Genomic DNA, 22253 nt, shown 5'->3' on the forward strand with positions numbered 1-22253 from the left:
TTTTAGCTACTTTGGAACAGACTCACAGGATAAGAGTTTAGGTTTAAGGAGGACAGAGTGGAAGCAGGAACGTCTTTGGGAGTGGGGTATAAAGAGAGCAGAGGTCAAGCTGGAGTTTCCGTGGGGGTGGGGTATGACGAGAGCAGAGGTAGAGCTGGAGTTTCCTTGGGGGTGGGGTATGAGGAGAGCAGAGGTAGAGCTGGAGCTTCCTTGGAGGTGGGGTATGAGGAGAGCAGAGGTAGAGCTGGAGCTTCCTTGGGGGTGGGGTGTGAAAAGAGCAGAGGTAGAGCTGGAGCTTCCTTGGGGGTGGGGTATGAAAAGAGAAGAGGTAGAGCTGGAGCTTCCATGAGGATGGGGTATGACGAGAGCAGAGGTAGAGCTGGAGTTTCCTTGGGGGTGGGGTATGACGAGAGCAGAGGTAAAGCTGGAGTTTCCTTGGGGGTGGGGTATGACGAGAGCAGAGGTAGAGCTGGAGTTTCCTTGGGGGTGGGGTATGAGAAGAGCAGAGGTAGAGCTGGAGCTTCCTTGGAGGTGGGGTATGAGGAGAGCAGAGGTAGAGCTGGAGCTTCCTTGGGGTGTGAAAAGAGCAGAGGTAGAGCTGGAGCTTTCGTGGGGGTTGGGTATGAAGAGAGCAGAGGTAGAGATACAATACAATACAATACAATAACATTTCTATAGCGCTTTTCTCCCATAGGATGGAGCTTCTTGTGGGGATGGGGTTAGAAGAGAGCAGAGGTAGAGCTGGAGCTTCCATGGGGGTGGGGTATGAAGAGAGCAGAGGTAGAGATACAATACAATACAATACAATAACATTTCTATAGCGCTTTTCTCCCATAGGATGGAGCTTCTTGTGGGGATGGGGTTAGAAGAGAGCAGAGGTAGAGCTGGAGCTTCCATGGGGGTGGGGTACGAAGAGAGCAGGCGTAGTGCTGGAGCTTCCATGGGGTGGTGTATGAAGAGAGCAGAGATAACGTTGGAGCTTCCATGGGGATGAAGTATGAAGAGAGCAGAGTTAGAACTGGAGCTTCCTTTGGGGTGGAGTATGAAGAGAGCAGAGGTAGAGCTGGAACTTCAATGGGTGTGAGGTATGATGGTGCAGACATGGAGCTGGAGCTTCCGTGGGTGTAGGGTACAAAGAGAGCAGAGGTAGAGCTTCCGTGGGGGTGGGGTATAAAAAGAGCAGAGGCAGAGCTGGTGCATGCTTTATGGTGGTATATGAAGGAAACAGGGATAGAAATTTAGGATCCTGGGGTGGGTGCAGGCCAATAATAGCAGACTATGTTTACAGCCTAATTTCCCCAAAATAGTTGGGATACTATGTAAAATAGTGTAAAGATACCTATGCCATGTGCACCCAGGCATCCCTATAACACCATGAATGCTTCAGAACGTTGTGTTGATAAAAATCCTTTGTCAACACAACGATCTTTGGTCCTTTTTCTCTTTAGTATGGAGGCCACAGCATTAATAAATTTAAAAAAAAAAAATCACACTTTGATTTGCCAGATCACAGGACAATTTTCCACCTTGTCATCTTACGTGGAGTGCTGGTCCAGAGAAGGGATCAGTGTTTCTGGATCATGTTCACGTATAGCCTCTTGCATTTTTAGATGCAGTACTGAATTGTGTTCACAGACAGTGGATTTCAGAAGTGACCCACACAGTAATTTTCACTACAGAATGGTATCTGATTTTAATGAGCTGCTGCATGAGGGCCTACGATCACAACCATCCAGAGTTAGCTTTCGGCTTTGTTCCTTGTGTAAAAAGATTTCTCTGGATTCTCTAAATACTTTAATGATAATATAAATGGTAGATGGTGAAATCCCCAAATTATTAGCAATTTGAATATTTTGCCATTTGAATTTTTTGCAATGTAAATGATTTGCAAATGGTCACCTTCTGTTATTGTTTACATTTTACAGTCCATTTTTTGGGGTGGGAAACAGGGCTGTACCTTAGTGGGCAGAAACCAGCAGCCCTTCTATGAAGTAAGTTCAGTATTGTGGATTGAGGGGCCCCATACTGTAGGTAGTAGTGTGTGGACCCCAAAGTGGCAAGTAAAAAGTCCATAGTTGTGGTATTGGCTAGAATAGTACTGTAATTGAGAACTGATAGGATTTACTTTTTCTATTGTCTGTTAAAACCTTCTGTATATTTATAGCTGACTTGTCTTATTTTAGCCGGCTACCGGCCATCTGATTTAGAGAATAACACAGTGGGAATTCTGGTCAGCACTGCAGTGGATTTGGAGATTGATGGCAGAAGACTGAAGCCAGCTGGTAAGTCCTGAGCAAGAGAAGTGTCCAGTTTTATGCTGGGAATACACCATACAATTTTCTGTTAGATTCTTCTGTTAGATTTTTCTGTTATGCTGGGCATAGACGGTTCGTTTGTGTCCTTATCAATCGAGCCGCTGATGGCTCGATTGATAATATCCGACAGGTACGATGACCCGCCGGATAGATTCCCCCCTCGATCCCCGTGGGCGGACAATAGCGGGGAATCAAGCGGCTGATGAAGAATGCCCGCGGGGACGAGCGGGAATCGATGCACGCGCGGACGAACGGTGACGCGCCAGCTTCTAGCCGCTGGCTCGATACCGGCACATTCTCGAACCGTCTATGACCAGCATTAGATTTTCTGTTAGAATGCATAATTCGATTATTTTCTGTAGAGAATGGTCATTATCTCTGGTGCATTGTCTTCTATTTATCTCCAGCTGAGTAGAACAATGCCTAATTGCTCGGCAGATAGATGGTAAGATAGATACATTTCCAACATGTTGAACTTTATCTATCTGGCAGGTAAATCTAACAGAAAATTGTATGGTGTATTCTCAGCATTACTTTCTGGACTTTGTTTTGTGCAGATTTTTCTCATATGCCTCATGTCTTATCTGTGCCTCACACCTCACCTGTGCCTGCCATGGTCCTCACCTGTGCCTGCCATGGTCCTCACCTGTGCCTGCCATGGACCTCACCTGTGCCTGCCATGGACCTCACCTGTGCCTGTTATGGACCTCACCTGTGTATGCGATGGACCTCACCTGTTCCTGCCATTGACCTCACCTGTGACTCTTTGATCTCTTTTAGTGGTTGGAGTGAAGTTAGATCTGGAAGCCTGGGTGGAAAAGTTCAAAGTTTTGGCCAGTAATCAATCCGAGTCTAATCCACAGGGACCACGCAAGGTTAGCTACCCAGTTCCTACACTAGATATATACATCTATAGAAGTTTGAAAATATTTTCTTATTTGTTCCCTACGAAATACAAACTCCAGGTGTTTCCTCTGTTTATAAACCTGGTCCACATTGACCCTGCTACAGAAGCCTCTGGATCCTACAGAGGCTTCCTCCATCTCTCCGTTCCAGTGCTGGGGCCCCTGAAATTCAACAAAGCTCACAGAAACTGCCGGCATGAAGCTGCTGTTCGGGCTCGGTGGAGAAAGCACAGCCCGTTCGGCCCAGTGCTAGTGTGCAGGTGCAAGCTGTCTGCGCAGTGCGGGCAACCTTACTGGGTCCACAACGCTGGAACGGTAAGGAGGAAAGCGACACTACTCCATCACCAGTGTCTGAATCACACACCTAAAACAAGAATGTGGTAAATGCAGTTAAACTTACGTCAAACATCTGATCTGCATGATTGTTCAGTTGGCTATGGCTATTACCATTAGAGACAGGGAGTCAGCAAGGCAACCAGGCAATTTGCATTGTTTACAAGGAAATACATATGGCAGCCTTCTTATGAAATTCCGGATTTTAGGGTTTAAAAGCGTTGCAATTTTTTCACACACTTTTAAACCATACAACCAGGGAAAAAATCATACTGCAGAGCGATCTGCTGCAGCCCTGTGCTTACTCACCCCACTGGAATGCAGCGCTGCGATCCTCCCTCCGTCCTCCAGTTGGTCTGTAACCCTGTAGTGTAATCGCTGTCGACAAATGGCGATCTCACCAGAGGGATCCAGAGCCTCCGAGGACCAGAAGGAGAATGACTGCCAGCGTCTGTTTTCCGAGGGAGGGGAGTTGAAACGCTCTGCCTATACCTCCCGGTGGCTACCCAGGCTCGGGATTACCGCTCCTGGTTTCTTTTTTCCACCCTGAGCCTGACACCGGGGTTACCGCCAGGGGGGTTAAGTCTTGTACACAAGGACTGTTGCCTGACACAGATCGGGACTCGATCCATCAGCTGACAGTGCTTTGTCGAGGCTGTACAGACATATCACTTTCCTCCAGGTTGTGTAACCAGGGTTAGAGCAAGCACACCATCTGTAAAGTCTCTTGGGTGCTTGATAGTGTAATACAGGAAATATCACCCGTACTATAAAAAGAGAAGTCTATCAGCGAAGCCCAATTCAAGTTTATAGCCCACTCTTTATTGTCCCCAAATCCACAAGTAATCTGACAATCGTTTCTGGAGCCTCGCAGGGTCTCCCTTTATCCTGGCAGGAATGATGTCATGGTGGAGACACATTTGGGGGCGGGGTACTTGGGATTAGTGTTGTATTCAAACCACTGTCTATAATCTGCACTGTCAGATTCATTGTGAATTTGGACACCATAAAGAACATGCTGTAACCTGGAAGTTCTTCGCTTCTTATAGCCTCCAGGTTGACTATGGATTCTGTTACTACGCAGGGGAATAGAAGGGCCGATGGCGCAGGGTTGTCACAAGAGTCCTGCACTGCAGTGGGGTTTAGTGGCTTTTCCTGACATTCTTTTTGTTTTTACCAACAGTGCAACCCCTTGACCAGCTGTGAGATGGACTGTGATATTAACAACGAGGTGAGTCAAGTCAGGTGCTGTTGCTATGAATGGGGGATTATGATGGTGACTCTCTGGCTGATGGACCCCAAGGCTGTATGGGTCACCAAGAAGAGACAGGGAAAGGGGTGTGAACATTGGGAGGGCCCAGTCAAAGATTTCCTGGGGGACCCAATGTTTTGTAATTATTCCCCTGCAGGATTTAGTCAAAGTTTCACTTGTTGTTTGTATCCCAAGTGAGAACAATTCACTGGGACAGGAAGGCATTTCTGATGCCCCATTGGAGAGATTTTACAGCAGGCAACTGGGATCTTCTCCCCAATGGGGACACAGACCAAATAAAGACCCAATTTAAATCCCAACCCTTCATCACTTTGAAAGAGACTAGACTAGAGACTAGACTAGACTAGAGCTGGATGTAATCAGGAACACTTAAAAGAGTCATCAGGCAATCTCACAAATTTAAAACATGCATGCCTGCGTGTAACTAACCTTTTTTGTGGCCGGATCGCGCCCTCCATTCTCCGTCTAAATATAGAATTTTCCTTCGGTAAGCCCCGGTCAGGGACCCGACCTCGGGGTCAGGCTCCCCAGCGACCCGGAACTACTGCGGCAACGCAGGCGCAATATGCTGCTGAACGCTGGCGCAGTGACGTACGGCTGCGCACGCGTACTGGAACTGCCAGAGGAAGGTTTGAGCTTGCTACGTCACTCGCAAGCCAAACCCTCCGCTTCTGCCACCGCCCATCAGGCACGTCCACTCCTCCTCCCGGCCCACTCCGACGGCCACTGCCTTGCCTCTATGCGCGCTCCCAGCATAGGGGCAAGGGGGCGGCTGTCAGAGTGGGCTGGGAGGAGGAGTGGGCGTGCTTGACGGGCGGTGGCAGAAGAGGAGGGTTTGGCTTGCAGGTGGCGTAGCAAGCTCAAACCCTCCTCCGGCGCTCTACTACGCGTGCGCAGCCGTACCGAACTGTAAGGAAGCACGCAAGGCAAAGTAACTTCCCCCTGCATTCCAAGCACAGGAACAGGAAAGTTTCATATTACTCTTCATTATCTACTTCCGGAGCACGAAATACAAACGGCCCGAATTGCAGAGCCGGTGAAGCCCGGAGGGGGGAAAAACATGCGACCCAATTGGGATTGGCCTACTGAACAGCGGCAGGTAGGCCATTTATAATGTAAAAACTTTGCCTGATAACTCTTTTAAGACAAAACTTCTGAGAATAACTCTTTACCTCATGAGATTTGAGTCTGATGGTCTCCATGCTGAGGGTTGTCATAACTTGACTATACCTCATTACAGGCACTTCTGCTGCAGCTCACATGCAAAGAGGTCACCACTGGATATTAGTATTACTTGATATGGGTGATCAATGAGATGCAAATATTTCTGAGTTCACGTAGGATTGTGTACATTTGTATGTAAATGTATGCAGCTTGAAAATGGACCAATCAATTTAAACCTGGGTGGGAGTTGATTGGTCTATTTTCAAGCTGCATAAATTTGCATACCCTGCATGATCTCAGAAATATTTGCATCTCATTGATCATCCCTATTACTTGATAGTAAGTTTGCTAGCGGATTTCATACCTTGATTGATGTCCTACTTTAAAGCAGCAAAACTCTTAAAGGACCACTATTGTGAAATCTAGCATACTTGTGTACACATACAGTACTTACCGTATATGAAGAACATTTCTCCCAGATTAAAATGCTTTTTCCCTATATTCCTGTTGCTTATAGTAGTAGGCAGTAAAAATCTTGACAGGTTTTGGACTAGTCCATCTCCTCATGGGGGATTCTATGCATTTTTTTACTCCCTGAACGGATCTATACAAAGATGCTGGCCAGCCTGCCTACTCGCTTGCACACTATTCTGGTAGCTGAACTGAGCAATTACTGTTCAGTAAGTGCTTTTGTAAATAAAGAAATACCTGAGAATCACGCATGTGGAGATGGACTAGTCTATAACTTTGTCAGATCTGTCAGACTGTCAACTTAGTGTTACAATAGTGGTACTTTAAAGAGTACCTGTCCAATACCTTGCCAACCCCTAATATCAGTCCCCTTTTCATAAAAGCTTTTTGCTAATGATCATAAAGAATAGTTTTCAAGAACAATCCCATAACCTAAATAAAACGATTAGCTTTCATAATTAAATGTTTAAGTTCTGCCTAGCAGTGCTGAAAACCGTATGGGCGATATTCTGTGACAGGTATGGTTTAATATGGAAAACTTATGATAGTAGTAAAAAGGAGATGACCACATTCACAGTTCTGTTTTCACAGTCCACCCGTGACTATCCAGACTACGTGCTGTTATGTGATAGTTATGTAGCGCCATTGACTGATATATTTGTTCCCCACAGGATTTGCTGTGTGTTTTAATCGACGATGGTGGGTTCCTTGTTATGTCCAACCAGCAGGACCACTGGGCTCAGGTCAGTTTTATCTCGCCTCTCTCTGTCTCTCTTTTTCAGTTTACTCTACCACAATTGGCACATTTGGGAATGAATGCCTTAAGGTGGCCATACAACAGGTAACTTGGCGGCCGATCGACCATCTGATTCGATATAATCGAATTGGATGAAAATCGATGCCACCAAATGCGTGCCAGATCAACAAAGCGACCAATTTCAGGACGGAAAATGGTCGCAAATGCTTCAAGATGTTGGGCTGACTTGCTCGATCAGGTGCGCAGCAGAAACAGCGTGCAATTTTGCGTCGATTGACGAATGCGGCAACACCCCTGGCGCTGTCTCCCGATGATAAATGTTACCCCGGTGCCCCGCACAAGGAATACATTACCTGTCCGCAGCCTCCGCTTGTCCCCCGCTGTCATCGGGGCGCATTCCGCTGTCCATACACGCGGGCTCCATGTGGTCTCCTAGTAAGAGCGCGCGCCCTTACTAGGAAACCACTTGGGATGCACGTGTATGCGGAGGAGGAATCCTGGAAGCCGCAGAGGCTGCGGACAGGTAATGTGTTCCTTGCACGGGGCACCGGGGGGACATTTATCATTAGGGTACAGCGGCGAGGCAGACAGATGTGGCGTACAAGACCGATTCCTGAGATATTTCCCGCTGAAATTGATTGGGAATTGGCCTGCGGTGTATGAGCAGCTGACAGATCTCTCTCTTATCGGATTCGATTAGAGAGAGATTTGTCTCTTGGTCGAATCTGCCCATCATCACTACATGTATGGCTACCTTTATTCCCAATAGGGTAGATTTATGTGACCAATTGGTGTCATCGCTGAAGGAGCTTTGATATCTCTTGCCAGGTGGGGAAGTTCTTCAGTGAGGTGGATCCGAATCTCATGTCTGCTCTGTACAACGGTTCATTCTTCACAAGGAAGGAGTCCTATGACTACCAGTCACTGTGTGCCCCCAAAACTGAGAGCAATAAAGGTGCTGCCCCCCGGGGGATCTTTGTGGTAAGTGCACATAGCAAGCTAGAGGTACTCTAGATTTCTGTCACTAAGGATGGGCATACATGTATCGTTTTTTCTGCAAGGTTTGAAGATGAGCTCTACTGGCAAAACTGCCTTGGCCCTAAGCATGCCTGATCCATCAGCGTTTAGTCATATGCAGATTATTTATTCATTGAAAACATAATCAAACATACTGAAACTCTGCCGGAATGGGTGGAGGAAGAGTAGACAGGGAATTAATGGCCTCATACTGCAACAATGCTAGTGGTTCAGTTGGTTTTCAGTAGTTCAAATTGGTGATCTCTGATAAAATGTGATCAGAATCAAGTGGACAAGATGGTAAAAACTATCCCTTATTGTGAGATTTTAAAGAAATTGTCAGCATGATAGAGAATATCTGTGACCAGCCCTTGATGGCAAAACTAAAGTCACAATTTCCCCACTGCAACAATACATTTGCTACATCATTGTAAAAATAAACTCCTGTGTAAAATTAGTGGTTGAAAAGTTTAAAGAGTTTACTTTCCTTTTTTCCTGGGAGCCTTTTCAGCCACAGAGGACTGAGATCTCCAGGCTACCAATTGTACTCTTGTCTCTGAATGCGGTAGATGACATTCAAATGAACTTTTGATTGCAAAGAAATCTGCATAGTCTGAAAAAAAAATTGTGTTGCTTACAGATTGAACTGGGTTTTACATTATTATGCAAGATGGCAGCTCTCAGTACTAGGGGGAATTGTTATTTTCAGGCCCAGTGTACACCGAGCGGTTTTAGCAGCGATCCGTCAACCGCATCCGCCTGTGAAAACGCTTGGCTAATGTATTTCAATGGGATGGGGCACACCAGCGGTTTGTATTTCAAAGATTTTATTGCATTTTTAAAAAAAATTTAAATTGAGTACAGCACAACAGAAAAGGCTGAAAATCAGTCAGCTAAACATTCAAACAGGTAATGTACATCACAGCAAAATGGACAGTAAAAGTTATGAAGACAATTGTATACAACTAACACGGTGGAAGCTTATGAAAGTTGAGAGTGCACCCCAGAGGACTAAGCCCAACTATCTGGGGTGTGCTGTGGATCCACACCAGCGGTTTGAGGTTTTTAGCAAACCGCAAACGTGCCTCCTGCTGCACGTTTGCGGTATGCAGAAGCATTTCTGCCTCAAAGTATAGGAAAAACGCAAACCGCTCTGGAAAACGCTACATCAGAGCGGTTTTCCAGGCATTTTTGTTACAGAAGCTGTTCAGTAACAGCTTTTACTGTAACAATATTTGTAATCTGCTACACAAAAACTCTCCTAAAAACGCTAGGCATGTTTAGAAAACGTCTCTAAACATGCCTAGAATCGCTCTGAAATTTTCTCCAAAAACCGCTAGCATTTTGAGAATCTGCTAGCGATTTTGGTGTGCACTGGGCCTCACACAGGTAACATTACTTTGCATCAAAGGCAGGTAGGATAACTATATGCAGGGAACACCTGCAAGGGGCAGGGGGACAGGTTTTTAATTGTATGTTATACCAGATTGCAATCCTACTTTTAGTGGTGATTGATCAGAACATTAATTGAAACATGAAACTGAGACAATCAGAGGCCTTTAATTATATGAATCATAGAAAATAGTCAGGGAGTGATAATACTTGGTGCAGAGTTATAATGAGAGATTATGAGAGCAGTTTTTAGAATAAGGTCACCAGTGGCAGATAATCCCTCAGGTCTCCTTTCATATCCTGGTTGGGTAATGTTGACTTATGATGTATTTCTTTGCAGCCAACCATCGCAGACATGCTGAATCTGGCCTGGATAACTTCAGCTGCTGCCTGGTGAGTTTCACGCTTAAACCAAACTGTACAAAAGTGATATTTGATTTATAGATGGCGTTACCTCTGACTTCTTGTGTACTCCAGATGTAAATATGTTCCTAGCTTTGCAAAACAATTCACAGCAGCGCTTCTGGAGTTAATTCCTATGCAGTGTTATGAAGACCTGTATCGGGAAGAGGCAGGCACATAGCGGGTTAACCCAAAACACTTGTACACCCTGTGCATAATATCACACACACTGTGTTCAGGATGAAGACACCACATGCAGGAACGGGGGTCACACTCCCCCCTTCAATCCCCTGCTCACCAAATCACTGCTTGATAATCAGGCACATAACCAAACACTGCAGCAGATAGCTTCAGTGTCTCGTGATATTCACCTGGCTGCTGTGTCTTCAAACTGTACAAAGTCCCATTAGATCTGCTCCCATCCCGCTTGCAGTTTCTAGAAACACTTTATTCTTTCCTTTGGGGTCAGAGTTGTGTTATTTACAGTCTTGCTTCTGCCTGAGCTGGTCAGACTCCACACCTACAATGTTAATGTGAGATGTTTAGAGGCCCTTGACAAGGGTGTGGCCTCTAAACATCTCACATTAACAGCGAGGCTGTATATGTTACCAACACAACTCTGACCCCAAAGGAAAGAATAAAGTGTTTCTAGAAACTGCAAGCGGGATGGGAGCAGATCTAATGGGACTTTGTACAGTTTGAAGACACAGCAGCCAGGTGAATATCACGAGACACTGAAGCTATCTGCTGCAGTGTTTGGTTATGTGCCTGATTATCAAGCAGTGATTTGGTGAGCAGGGGATTGAAGGGGGGAGTGTGACCCCCGTTCCTGCATGTGGTGTCTTCATCCTGAACACAGTGTGTGTGATATTATGCACAGGGTGTACAAGTGTTTTGGGTTTACCCGCTATCTGCCTGCCTCTTCCCGATACAGGTCTTCATAACACTGCATAGGAATTAACTCCAGAAGCGCTGCTGTGAATTGTTTTGCAACTTTGTGAGGAGAACTGTCCAGTTTTACTCTGCGTGGCAGTCAGCTGCATGTTGGAAAGACATTTTAAGAGGTGGTGAGCGCTGTGTCGTTTTAACTAATGTTCCTAGCTTTGCTTGACTTGTGTCTCCACCCCTTGCTAAATTCTCTATAACCTACAATAAATGAAAAATCAAGTAAGGGGAGACCTTTGTAATGGGCGAGGCAAGAATGTGGCGCAGGGAACTCTGGATATCTCGTGGTTTTATTTTATATTTAAACATTTACAAACTAGATTGTATGTTTTGTTACCTCTGCTCAGTGGCAGCCTAGTAAGTGTCCCAGACTTAGAAAAAAGGTCAATAGTTCATGTGTTTTATCTCCCTGAGCACTCAGAAGCTGTATTCTGCCAGGAAAACTTGTATGGCTGTACTTTGCTTATTAGTGAAGTTTACTATATTTCCAACAAGCTACCGACAAGACAGAAGCTGTCACTTCCATACCCAGAAATTAACTCTTTCAGGCAGCAAAATAAAGTAAATAAAACAGCCCGGTTGTTAATATGTTTTGCACTGTACATACACGTTTATCATGTCACATGTCGCCTCGGGTACACTTAGTACAAACCTGGACAATTTGTTGGTACCCTTACAGCTCAATCAAAAAGTCCTTTTTATTTAAAGAGACACTGAAGCGGAAAAAAAATTTGATATAGTGAATTGGTTGAGTACTATGAATAATTACTAGAAGATTAGCAGCAAAGAAAATATTCTCATATTTTTATTTTCAGGAATATAGTGTTTTTTCTAACATTGCATCATTCTCTAATATGTGCAGATTACACAACACTCAGCATTCAAAATGATTCTTTCAGAGCAGTCTGTGAACTAATGACCTCTCCTCTGGCAGAGAAAAAGTAAATAGTTCAATAACAGTTGAGATAATAAAAGTCAGAAGACAGCCCTCTCCACGACTTTGAAAGTCGTAGAGCTTAATGGCTTATTTGCCTAGAGATAACAACTGGAGTTTCTTAACTCTTCCTGTACTGGAAGCAATTAGACTGATGTATCTGATCTTAATGTTTTATTTCTTAGCTGTACTACACATACAAATCATAATATCATAGTTTTTTTTTTTCGCTTCAGTGTCTCTTTAATGCCAGTTATAAATAACTGAATTGGGATGGTTTTTAAAACTAGCATTATTTGTAGTAATGACCACACATCTTCAGTTGTGCAATCAGTCAGCACAGTAGGACTGATGAAGTACTTGTGAAAGGGCACGAACCGCCTGTTGGCCTCTGCACTACAGTCCCTGCCATTATCTCTGCTGTGTGTAGTGTGTACCATGAAATACTCAGATCATTGTTATCCTTTTAGATGTTTTTAACAAAGTTATCAATAAAAACTGATGCTTTTTTATAGGGTGTGTTTTTTTTGTCATTTGATAGTACAGTGGCTTGCAAAAGTATTCGGCCCCCTTGAAGTTTTCCACATTTTGTCACATTACTGCCACAAACATGAATTAATTTTATTGGAATTCCACGTGAAAGACCAATACAAAGTGGTGTACACATGAGAAGTGGAATGAAAATCATACATGATTCCAAACATTTTTTAAAAATCAATAACTGCAAAGTGGGGTGTGCGTAATTATTCAGCCCCCTTTGGTCTGAGTGCAGTCCGTTGCCCATAGACATTGCCTGATGAGTGCTAATGACTAAATAGAGTGCATCTGTGTGTAATCTAATGTCAGTACAAATACAGCTGCTCTGTGGCGGCCTCAGAGGTTGTCTAAGAGAAGAGGGGCGCTTCTCTTCAGCAGGGACAGGGAAGCTGGTTAGAGTTGATGGGAAGATGTATGTAGCCAAATACAGGGCAATCTTGGAAGAAAACCTCTTAGAGTCTGCAAAAGACTTGAGACTGGGGTGAAGGTTCACCTTCCAGCAGGACAACGACCCTAAACATAAAGCCAGGGCAACAATGGAATGGTTTAAAACAAAACCTATCCATGTGTTAGAATGGCTCAGTCAAAGTCCAGATCTAAATCCAATCGAGAATCTGTGGCAAGATCTGAAAACTGCTGTTCACAAACGCTGTCCATCTAATCTGACTGAGCTGGAGCTGTTTTGCAAAGAAGAATGGGCAAGGATTTCAGTCTCTAGATATGCAAAGCTGGTAGAGACATACCCTAAAAGACTGGCAGCTGTAATTGCAGAAAAAGGTGGTTCTACAAAGTATTGACTCAGGGGGCTGAATAATTACGCACACCCCACTTTACACTTATTGATTTGTAAAAAATGTATGGAATCATGTATGATTTTCGTTCCACTTCTCACATGTACACCACTTTGTGTTGGTCTTTCACATGGAATTCCAATAAAATTGATTCATACTTGTGGCAGTAATATGACAAAACGTGGAAAACTTCAAGGGGGTCGAATACTTTTGCAAGCCACTGTATACATTATTTAATAGACTGTTAGTGATATTCTAATGTTTCCAGGCAAATGTAACGCAAACCCCCTAAGGGGTTCTTTATAATAGTGGCTGACTCTCAGCTTTGAACTTTACTGCACTTTATTGTGACAGTTATATTTGTAAAGTTCTCTGTAGGACTAAATAAGGTGGATGTGTTGTTGTTTGTCCCCAAAGGTCTGTGTTCCAGTCACTGATCTACAGCTTGGCATACAGCACCTGGATGCAGACAGGTAAGTGTTTTCTGCACCAATCAGGACGCACGTAACAGAATGGTGTGTCACTCTGTGTGTACTGTGACAGTGTCCATCTCCGGCCTGCAGAGGCTGCCTCAGATCATTCTTCTGAGAGTCTCACCTCCCATGTCTTAGACTTAGAGCACATGATAGCAGTGTCATTCAATTCAACGTCTTATGTCTGGTACACACGATGAGATTTTCTGGCAGATTTACTGCCAGATCAATTATTTCCAACATGTCCGATCGATTTTCCATTCCAACATGTCCGAACGGAAATCAGATTAGACGTGTTGGAAATACCAAAATGTATTGGACAGATGGATTAAAAGACTAGATGTCAACCTCCCCTTTAAAAACATAATGTATACCCACAAGAAACAAAATCTCCAATTTCACTTAATATGTGACAAGTGGAAAGACACTAATCTCATTCTTTTCCTGATAATAACTACAGGCCCCTCACGGCTCAACCTATATGTACACAGTGGTGATCTTTCATGAGTACAGGTAGTCCCCGACTTACAAACGCCTGACTTACGAACGATCTGTCAATACGAACAGCGTGGATTCAGTGTTTCCATAGGAACAAGGCCAAACACATTTTTTAAAATTGGACTTGTAGTTTTTGAGAAAATAGATTTTAAAAAATTCTAAGAAAAAATGGCTTTTAAACCTGTATAAACAGGCAAAGAGGTCCGAGGTGACAGAGAGAGGGACACTGGAGGCACAGGGGGCACAGATGAGCTACAGGGGACAGAGATGGCACATTGTTTCAACTTAATTAAGAACAGAACGAACCTACAGTCCCTATCTGGTTCGTTAACTGGGAACTACCTGTATTGAAGTGCGGTATCTACCCACCCTTAGTTGTGAGTCTAAATAGACAGTAACCGTCCCTTCTTTTAAACCGCACATTATACCTTATGCTGAACACCCAAATGCATATATTATGTATCTGCCCTTTTGTACTTTTTTACGCTGGCTTTGTAATAATTATACAATGACCTTTGAGATGTATTTTGCTAAAAACTTCTTTTATATGCTGATTTTTTTCCTCTTTGTTACTTGACCTTTTTCGAAATAAACATAATTTATGGTTAAAAAAAAAAAAAAAGTTGGAAATAATCGATCTGGCAGTAAATGTGCCAGTAAAATCCCATTGTGTGTACCAGACATTATCGCCCATTTACACCGGGGAGCTTTTCAGGCAATTGCTAACGCTTTGAAAAGCGCTAGTGTAACTAAGTATATGGCAGTGTTCTCACTGCAGCGATTGCTTGTGATTTTCAGAAATCGGAATCGCAGTGCATGCAGCGCTTTTCCGCAATTTTGGAGTGATCACAATTCAAATGTTAAAAATTCGCGAATCGTGATCACTTTAAAATCGCGTTTGTGGTGAATGAAAAACGGGGGGAAAACATCACTCTTCAAAATGTTAGCGATCTTGCTAGCATTTTACAATACCCAGTGTGAAGGGAGCGTTTAACCTTACAACTGCAAGAAAGCATTCTTTTTTTCCACATATGCGTTTGTGCATTTTTTTCTACAGTGAGGGAAAGAAGTATTTTTGCCCTCTGACCAATAAATGACCGGTCTGAAATTGTGTGGTAGGTTTATTGTAGCTGTGAGAGACAGAATAACAACAAAAGAACCTTCAAAACCCCAGTGCCCCTAAGTCAAACCTTGATGCTTATTGTGATGAGTGAAATAAATATTTGATCCCCTATCAACCAGCAAGGTGTCAGGGTCCTAGGTGTATGCACTCTCTATAAGGGAGTACTCCTAATCCCAGCTTGTTACAGGACCTGTATAAAAGACACCTGTCCACACAAGCAATCAGATTACAACTAACTGCCAAGACCAAAGAGCTGTCCAAGGATCTCAGGAAAAGCAGGTTTTTTTGTTACATATTTAGCTGTTGATTCTCGCCAGAAATAGTAGTGATCAACAGCCAGTATACTTGCATTTTCAGCTGTGTTCTATTACGGTACCTCTTAGAGAGGACCTGAACTCAGAACATTCATCTGTTCTAAAAGATAAGCAATAACCTTTACAGAAAAACATTTCCTTGTTACAGCTTATAGAGCTCCTTCAGAGATGCTGCAGTGTAATTGCTTCCTGGTTTGCTGGGAGCACAGAAGGGGTTAACCTCCTGTGTTTACATATTAGCTCTCAACTTGGCAGACAGCAGAAGCTCAAATTACACTATCTCATTGCTTGCTGAGAAGGGAGAATTAGACAGTCTGTCCTCTATAAACACATGCAGGGTGGACGCAGGGTGGATTTCTGTGTTCTCCTTCTCTCCTGTGCAAGAGTTCAGATTCACTTTAAATTGGCGATCTTCAGTAAGCAGTTAAGACCGATCACTGCTTTATAAATATGTAGACCATCAATAAACTGATAAGATTCTTACTAATAGCCATGCTAAGACACCTAAAGTGAGAGGACTATGGAGGAAGCCTTCACTGACTTCCTTTTGAAAAGCTAGGTGCCGGGCTGCCAGATTCACCGCTTTTAATTTGTCCTAAACTACTGACTGTTCACTTCTGTATTCCTCTAACCGCATGTTCCCATTAAAGGATATGTCCGGGGAATTAAAAAACCTGGAGCTTCCTCCAGCCCCTGGAAGCCAATCTGTCCCACGCCTCCGTTGGACATGCCGACCTTGCCAGGTCAGGATCTTCTGCTGTTGCGCTAGCATGCGCCAGAGCTGCTCATGATCACACTCAGGTGGCCTGGAGTGTTCTGTGCCTGGGCAGAACGTTCCAGACCACGTAAGCATGGTCACCTCACCAGTACCGCTTGTGCAGTCGCAGAACATCTCGACCTGGCAAGGTCGGCATAACCAACGAAGGGGACTCTGGAACTGCGGCGAGGGCACAGATCGGCTGCCAGAGGCTGGAGGAAGCCCTAGATAAATGGATGTCGATCTCTATTAATTCCTCGCACGTATCCTTTAAATACATTCATCGAATATTTCCTAAAGTTACCCGCACATTTTAAACCATCGTGGCTCAAAACGATGGTTATCATTTCAGGCAGCAGTTTATTAATGATCTTGGCGGAGTGACATATTCTGTTTTATGGGAAGCGGAGCAGTGGACCCTGCTGTGAAGAAAACTTGCTGCCTGCTGTGGCTCACAGGGACGTCACATGATCTGATATTCAGCAATGATTGGTCATTTTCAGAAATTGACAGATTACTTATATTTATATCTGATTGCTGGCTGCTAATATTAGAATAATAATCACATGAGTAGTGCATAGTATGTACCCTGTATGTAGTGCAGATATTTAATGATTAAGCTCAGGTTTTGGTGCCTGTGGTTTTGTCAGCCTTGAAGTTGATCTGAGTGACAGAATCCTTTCATATTAGACGTTACGCATGTTACACAGATCAGTACTGTCAGAAGTTTTCAGTCACATCATTGTATTCGACTCTTCAAAAACGACAACAGCTAGAACAACAACAACGAAACATTTATAAAGTGCTTTTCACCTGTAGGACCCACAGCGCGTAAACTTGTCTCAGATCAATACATAGGGATGTATACAGGGGAAAAAGGTGTGTGATTGTAAATGCCAGACTAAACCGGTGGCTTTTCAGTTTTGATTTAAACATTTCCCGGGTTGGAGCTGTCTTGATTAAGTGTGGCACGGTATTCCACAGGTTAGGGGCAGCATGACGGAACGCTTTGGCTCCAAAGGTTTTTAGTTGGACTCTGGGGTTGGAATGTGCTAGAGTGTGATTGGTTGACAGGCATAGCACTTCCATTTCATTTTGAAGCTGTTGGCGTCACAGCAATGGAATATTGCATCATTTATCACCCTGTACTTGGTTTGTTTACAGATGACATCATGGCGGAAGGGTTGGAGCCACGGGAGGCCACTTGTATCATGAAGCAGACGCAGTATTACTTCAGCAATGTCAATTCCACCTACTCGGCTGTGATAGACTGCGGGCCCTGCTCTCGGTCAGTCAGACCAGAATGTACCATGTATGATTTGTAGGGGTGTTCTTAGTTGTCTGTTAATCTGTTGATCCCTCTCTCTTTGGATAGGTACTTCCATGCCCAGAGACTGGCGAACACCAACTTGCTTTTCGTGGTTGCCGAGAAGCTGATGTGCAGCCAGTGTGACATCATGAAGATGGACCAGGCAGAGACGCGGTGTATCCTTTCACTGCCAGAGTGGGGAAACCAGGGAAGCAGGGTTATGAGGCTACCTCATTCCTTTAATGGGAGATTAAAATCAGCCACTGTCCTATCAACTGTCATTGTGCAACAACTAGAAAATGTAGACCCACAGTATGTAATGGTTAGGGTAACTGATTTGTTGCTTCTTAAAGGCTTACTTGAAGTGAACCTTAATTACTGACTAATAAAAAATAAGTTTCAGTTACCTGGAGCTTCCCCCAGCCAGACGTCCTGTGTCCACGCCATAACTTGGCAATCATCCGGTGCCCCGCTGTGGCTCAGTTCCATTTTCACCGACAGGCCAGTCGCCGAGTCAGTGCGCCTGCACGGCCCTGGCTGCATGCATCCTCGGTTGCGCTCCCATCCCTGTGGCCGTCCTGCACATGTGTAGTGCGTGTACTACGTAGGTACATACACGTAGTACACGTACTGCTTATGCGCAGAACAGCCACAAGTATGATCGAGGATGCGTGTGGCCAGAGCCACGCAGGTGCACTGACTCACCGACTGGCCAGTTGGTGAAAACGGAACTGAGCCCCGGAGGGGCACCGGATGATTGGTTTGTCCTGGCGCGGGCACAGGACGTCTCCAGGGGAGTGATTTTTATAGTGGCTTCAGTCTCTCTTTAAGTATTAAACATGCAGTTTAACTGACCTGGGGCTTCTTGCAGCCCCTCTGCAGTCATCCTGTGCCTGCGCTGTCCTTCCGTAACAATAGACCCTGCAAGGGATGCCTCCGCAGGGGGGCCCAGACGCCACAGGGGGCCGTGGGGGGAAAAGTTTGAGAGACTGACAGTTAAGGGCATGGAGAAAAAAAACGTATTCTGCTCTCACAGCATTGTTATATTGACTGCATGTGTCCACCACACAGATAAGGACTCATACACACTTTGGAATTTGTACACTGTCCCTGCTCCCTAGGGTTCGTAAAAAAAGATCTGTCTCTCACTGCTGCAAAGTTCTAAAGACTTGACAAAGACTTTAGAACTTTTTTTTCAAAATGTGACTCCTTTGTTTGTAGACTTTCCCTTTCAGCAGAAAGATTCCTAGATCCTTATCACAGGGGCTAATGACTTTATGGCCTCTGAATACTTTTACAACACAATGGAGTGGAGATTGATGCCTGACTGTCACTGCCTCATTGAGAGCTTGTTGTCTCATAAGATCCCATAATAACAGTATCAATCAGTGACATTCTGAATGTTTTGCCAAAGTTACATTGATACTATATCTTAGGTTCAGCATGTCATTGTTGTTACTCCTTATAGCATGTGCTCTCATGTAGTAAAATAATAAGGCTGTGTGGGTATGTATGTACTGGGAACAGGGAGGGACTTGTCAGCTGCAAGGGGCCGGAGGAAGCCCCCGGTAAGTAGATCTAGGGGTAGCATGGATTGCCTGATGTTTCCATTAAAGGAGAACTGAAGAGAAAGGTATATGGAGACTGTCATGTTTATTTCCTTTTAAGCAATACCAGTTGCCTGGCAGCCCTGCTGGTCTATTTCTCTGCAGTAGTATCTGAATAACACCAGAAACAAGCATGCAGCTAGTCTAGTCAGATCTGACTTTAAAGTCTGAAACACCTGATCTGCTGCATGCTTGTTCAGGGGCTATGGCTAATAGTATTAGAGGCAGAGGATCAGCAGGGCTGCCAGGCAACTGGTATTGCTTAAAAGGAAATAAACATGGCAGCCTCCATATACATCTCTCTTCAGTTCTAAGTGTTTTTATCTGCATAGGGAAAACACATTGGTCCTCAGTTTTCCTGTGCAGAAAGCGAGGGGGGTGGGGGGGCCCCATCCAAAGTTTCGCAGGGGGGGCCCAGTGATGTCTAGTTACGCCCCTGACTATGGGGGCTGAAAGAAGCCCCAGGTAAGCAAAAGAACACTCTGTCACTTCAACTGTATGTTAATTATCCTGGTTTCATCATCAGAAATGTATATTTTCCTGTAAATTGGTATGTAGCTCCGCCCTCCCAATGAAGTTTAGCCTAGGCTGTTCAGCTATATGCTGTTTCACCTCGGGTATCCTCTAACCGTCAGGGTGGCCTCCTGTGATAATGTGATGAGTGTGGGGAAGTCAGGGTTGTGTGGGGCATACCTGTAAAAAGGGCGCCACAGTCATTTAGGCGATGAAAATAGCTGCTAGTAGAACATTGGTAATATGATTGATATTCTGCTAGTTTACCAGCATTTACACAATTTACTTAGCAAGATACTGAAATTGGGTAACTGGCTTTATTACATGTATCTCGTATATTGATTAGGTAAAGGTGCCCATACACAAGGGCCCCTAGGCCAAGTATGTTGTGGTTGCCCTTCTATGGGCAGCAGTGCCCCTCCCATTCCTCCTGCAGCCCCCTCTTCCATGTGTAACATCCATGTTCAGCCGCCCCTTTCTTTAATGTACAGCTTCCTTGGAACTCCGCTTCCCTTTTTCATGTGTTGCTCCCCATTTGAGCCTTCTCTTTCATATGTAGCAACCCCTATTTCACATCCAGGTGCTCTGTTGGACTGCAGCTGCCCAAAACCGGAGCCATTGTGGCCACTCCAGAAATCTGTCCCTGCCCATAAATCTAGCGATGATGGGCAGCTTGACCAAGAGACAAATCTCTCTCTGATCCAATCTTATTAGAGAGAGAGATCTGTTGGCAGCCCATACACCGCAAGCCGATTACCGATCAATTTCAGCATGAAAACTTTAGAGAATCGGCCTTGTTATGCCACCTCTCTGCCCCTGGCTGCTGTGTCCTCAAATGTTAGATGTACCCCCAGTGCCCGTGCAGGTAAAGAGCTTAGCTGTCCGCTGCCCCCAAATGTCCATTGTATTTCTGCATTGGCGCCCCACGTGGTTGCTGTCGTTATAGCAAATGGAGCACATGTGTGAAGTCACATGCTATAAGCCAGTAGTCACGTGGAACGCGAATGCGAAAAATGCAGAAGTTCAGCAGACACTCGGGGGCAGCGGACAGGTAAAGTGTTTACATGCACTGGCACCGAGAGAGATCATCTGAAGACTGCGGCTGGAAGATTTGTCGCAATCGTCGTGATATCGTACACCGCTACCGCTGCACACCTGGACAACCAGAGATTCCTCAACATTTCCAATTGATACGTTTGAATCGCCGATTGGGCATGCTTGTTGCAGCACCAATTTTCATCCGGTTCAATAATCAAATTGGATGGACGATCAGCTGTAAAATCGGCAGATGTATGGCTACCTTAAAGAGAATCCGAGGTGGGTTTGAAGAATGTTATCTGCATACAGAGGCTGGATCTGCCTGTACAGCCCAGCCTCTGTTGCTATCCCAAACCCCCCTAAGGTCCCCCTGCACTCTGCAATCCCACATAAATCACAGCCTTGAGCTGCTGTGATTTATGTCTGATTGCAGAGTGCAGGGGGACCTTAGTGGGGTTTGGGGTAGCAACAGAGGCTGGGCTGTATAGGCAGATCCAGCCTCTGTATGCATATAACATTCTTCAAACACACCTTGGGTTCTCTTTAAAGATAACCTGAGGCGGTGCAAGGGGGGGGGGGGGGGCAGATGGGACACAGAGGCATGTTCCTTGCCTCATGACATGCCTCTGTGTCCTCCGCCACGTCTTCTCTGCCCCCTTACTGCCATGGTATAGCCTTTCGAAATTAGCGATAATGATTGTGGGTCCGTTTCCACTATCGCGAATCCGCATGCGGGCAACGCATGCGGATTCGCACAGCGGATGGAAGTGGATGGACCTGTTTCCACTTGTCAGTTTTGCTGTGCGTTTTTCCGTGCAGTATTTTTCTGCATGGCACAGCCCTCAGAATTCGCCTGCGTGTGGAATGCAGGCGAATCGCACGCAATGTATTTAATAGGGAAATCGCATGCGTTTTCCCCATGCGTTTTTTGCCGTGAATTCGCATGCGATTTCGCATAGGTACCCATGTTAATTCACACAGGCAGTGACATGGTTAAAGTCGCATCACCCTAACCTATGCGAAATCGCGGCAAAAAAACGCATGCGGAATCGCACCCGCATGCGATTTGCCTGCGGTGATTCGCCGGCGATTCCGCAACGCTATAGTGGAAACGGGCCCTGTTGCTATTTCGGAGGGTAATGGGAGGAGGGGGAATTGCTGCTCAAAACGCCCACTAGTGGCATTTCTGCGAGCTTTCCCCAGCTGCCATGGGGCAGCTCTTCTTGGCCTCGCCCCCGCCGCTCCCCCACCTCCCTGCGCGCTGAGAGAGAGAGATCTCTCTGTTTCCAGCGTCGTGACCCAGAAGTCACTAAAGTGAAAATTGGCCAGTGCAGGCCAAAGAAGCGGTGGGGAGCAGCGTGGATGGCGGCGACCTGATCCGCTTA

At 45.1% G+C, this 22253-nt stretch overlaps 1 protein-coding gene across 4 annotated transcripts in view; it reads left to right on the forward strand.

Moving 5' to 3' along the window:
• The window catches only part of CACNA2D2 (calcium voltage-gated channel auxiliary subunit alpha2delta 2), a 452238-nt gene that overhangs the window by 420158 nt on the left and 9827 nt on the right, over window positions 1–22253 (forward strand). For all 4 annotated transcript variants that reach the window (XM_068253000.1, XM_068253002.1, XM_068253001.1 and 1 more), the window contains 9 exons: window positions 2184–2282; window positions 3096–3190; window positions 4737–4784; window positions 7133–7204; window positions 8047–8199; window positions 9968–10020; window positions 13654–13709; window positions 17566–17689; window positions 17777–17886. In XM_068253000.1, the coding sequence (XP_068109101.1) occupies window positions 2184–2282; window positions 3096–3190; window positions 4737–4784; window positions 7133–7204; window positions 8047–8199; window positions 9968–10020; window positions 13654–13709; window positions 17566–17689; window positions 17777–17886 (810 nt within the window). The remainder of the gene's footprint in view (window positions 1–2183; window positions 2283–3095; window positions 3191–4736; window positions 4785–7132; window positions 7205–8046; window positions 8200–9967; window positions 10021–13653; window positions 13710–17565; window positions 17690–17776; window positions 17887–22253) is intronic.

Source organism: Hyperolius riggenbachi, chromosome 9, assembly GCF_040937935.1.
Source record: "Hyperolius riggenbachi isolate aHypRig1 chromosome 9, aHypRig1.pri, whole genome shotgun sequence".
NCBI classification, from domain to species: domain Eukaryota; kingdom Metazoa; phylum Chordata; class Amphibia; order Anura; family Hyperoliidae; genus Hyperolius; species Hyperolius riggenbachi.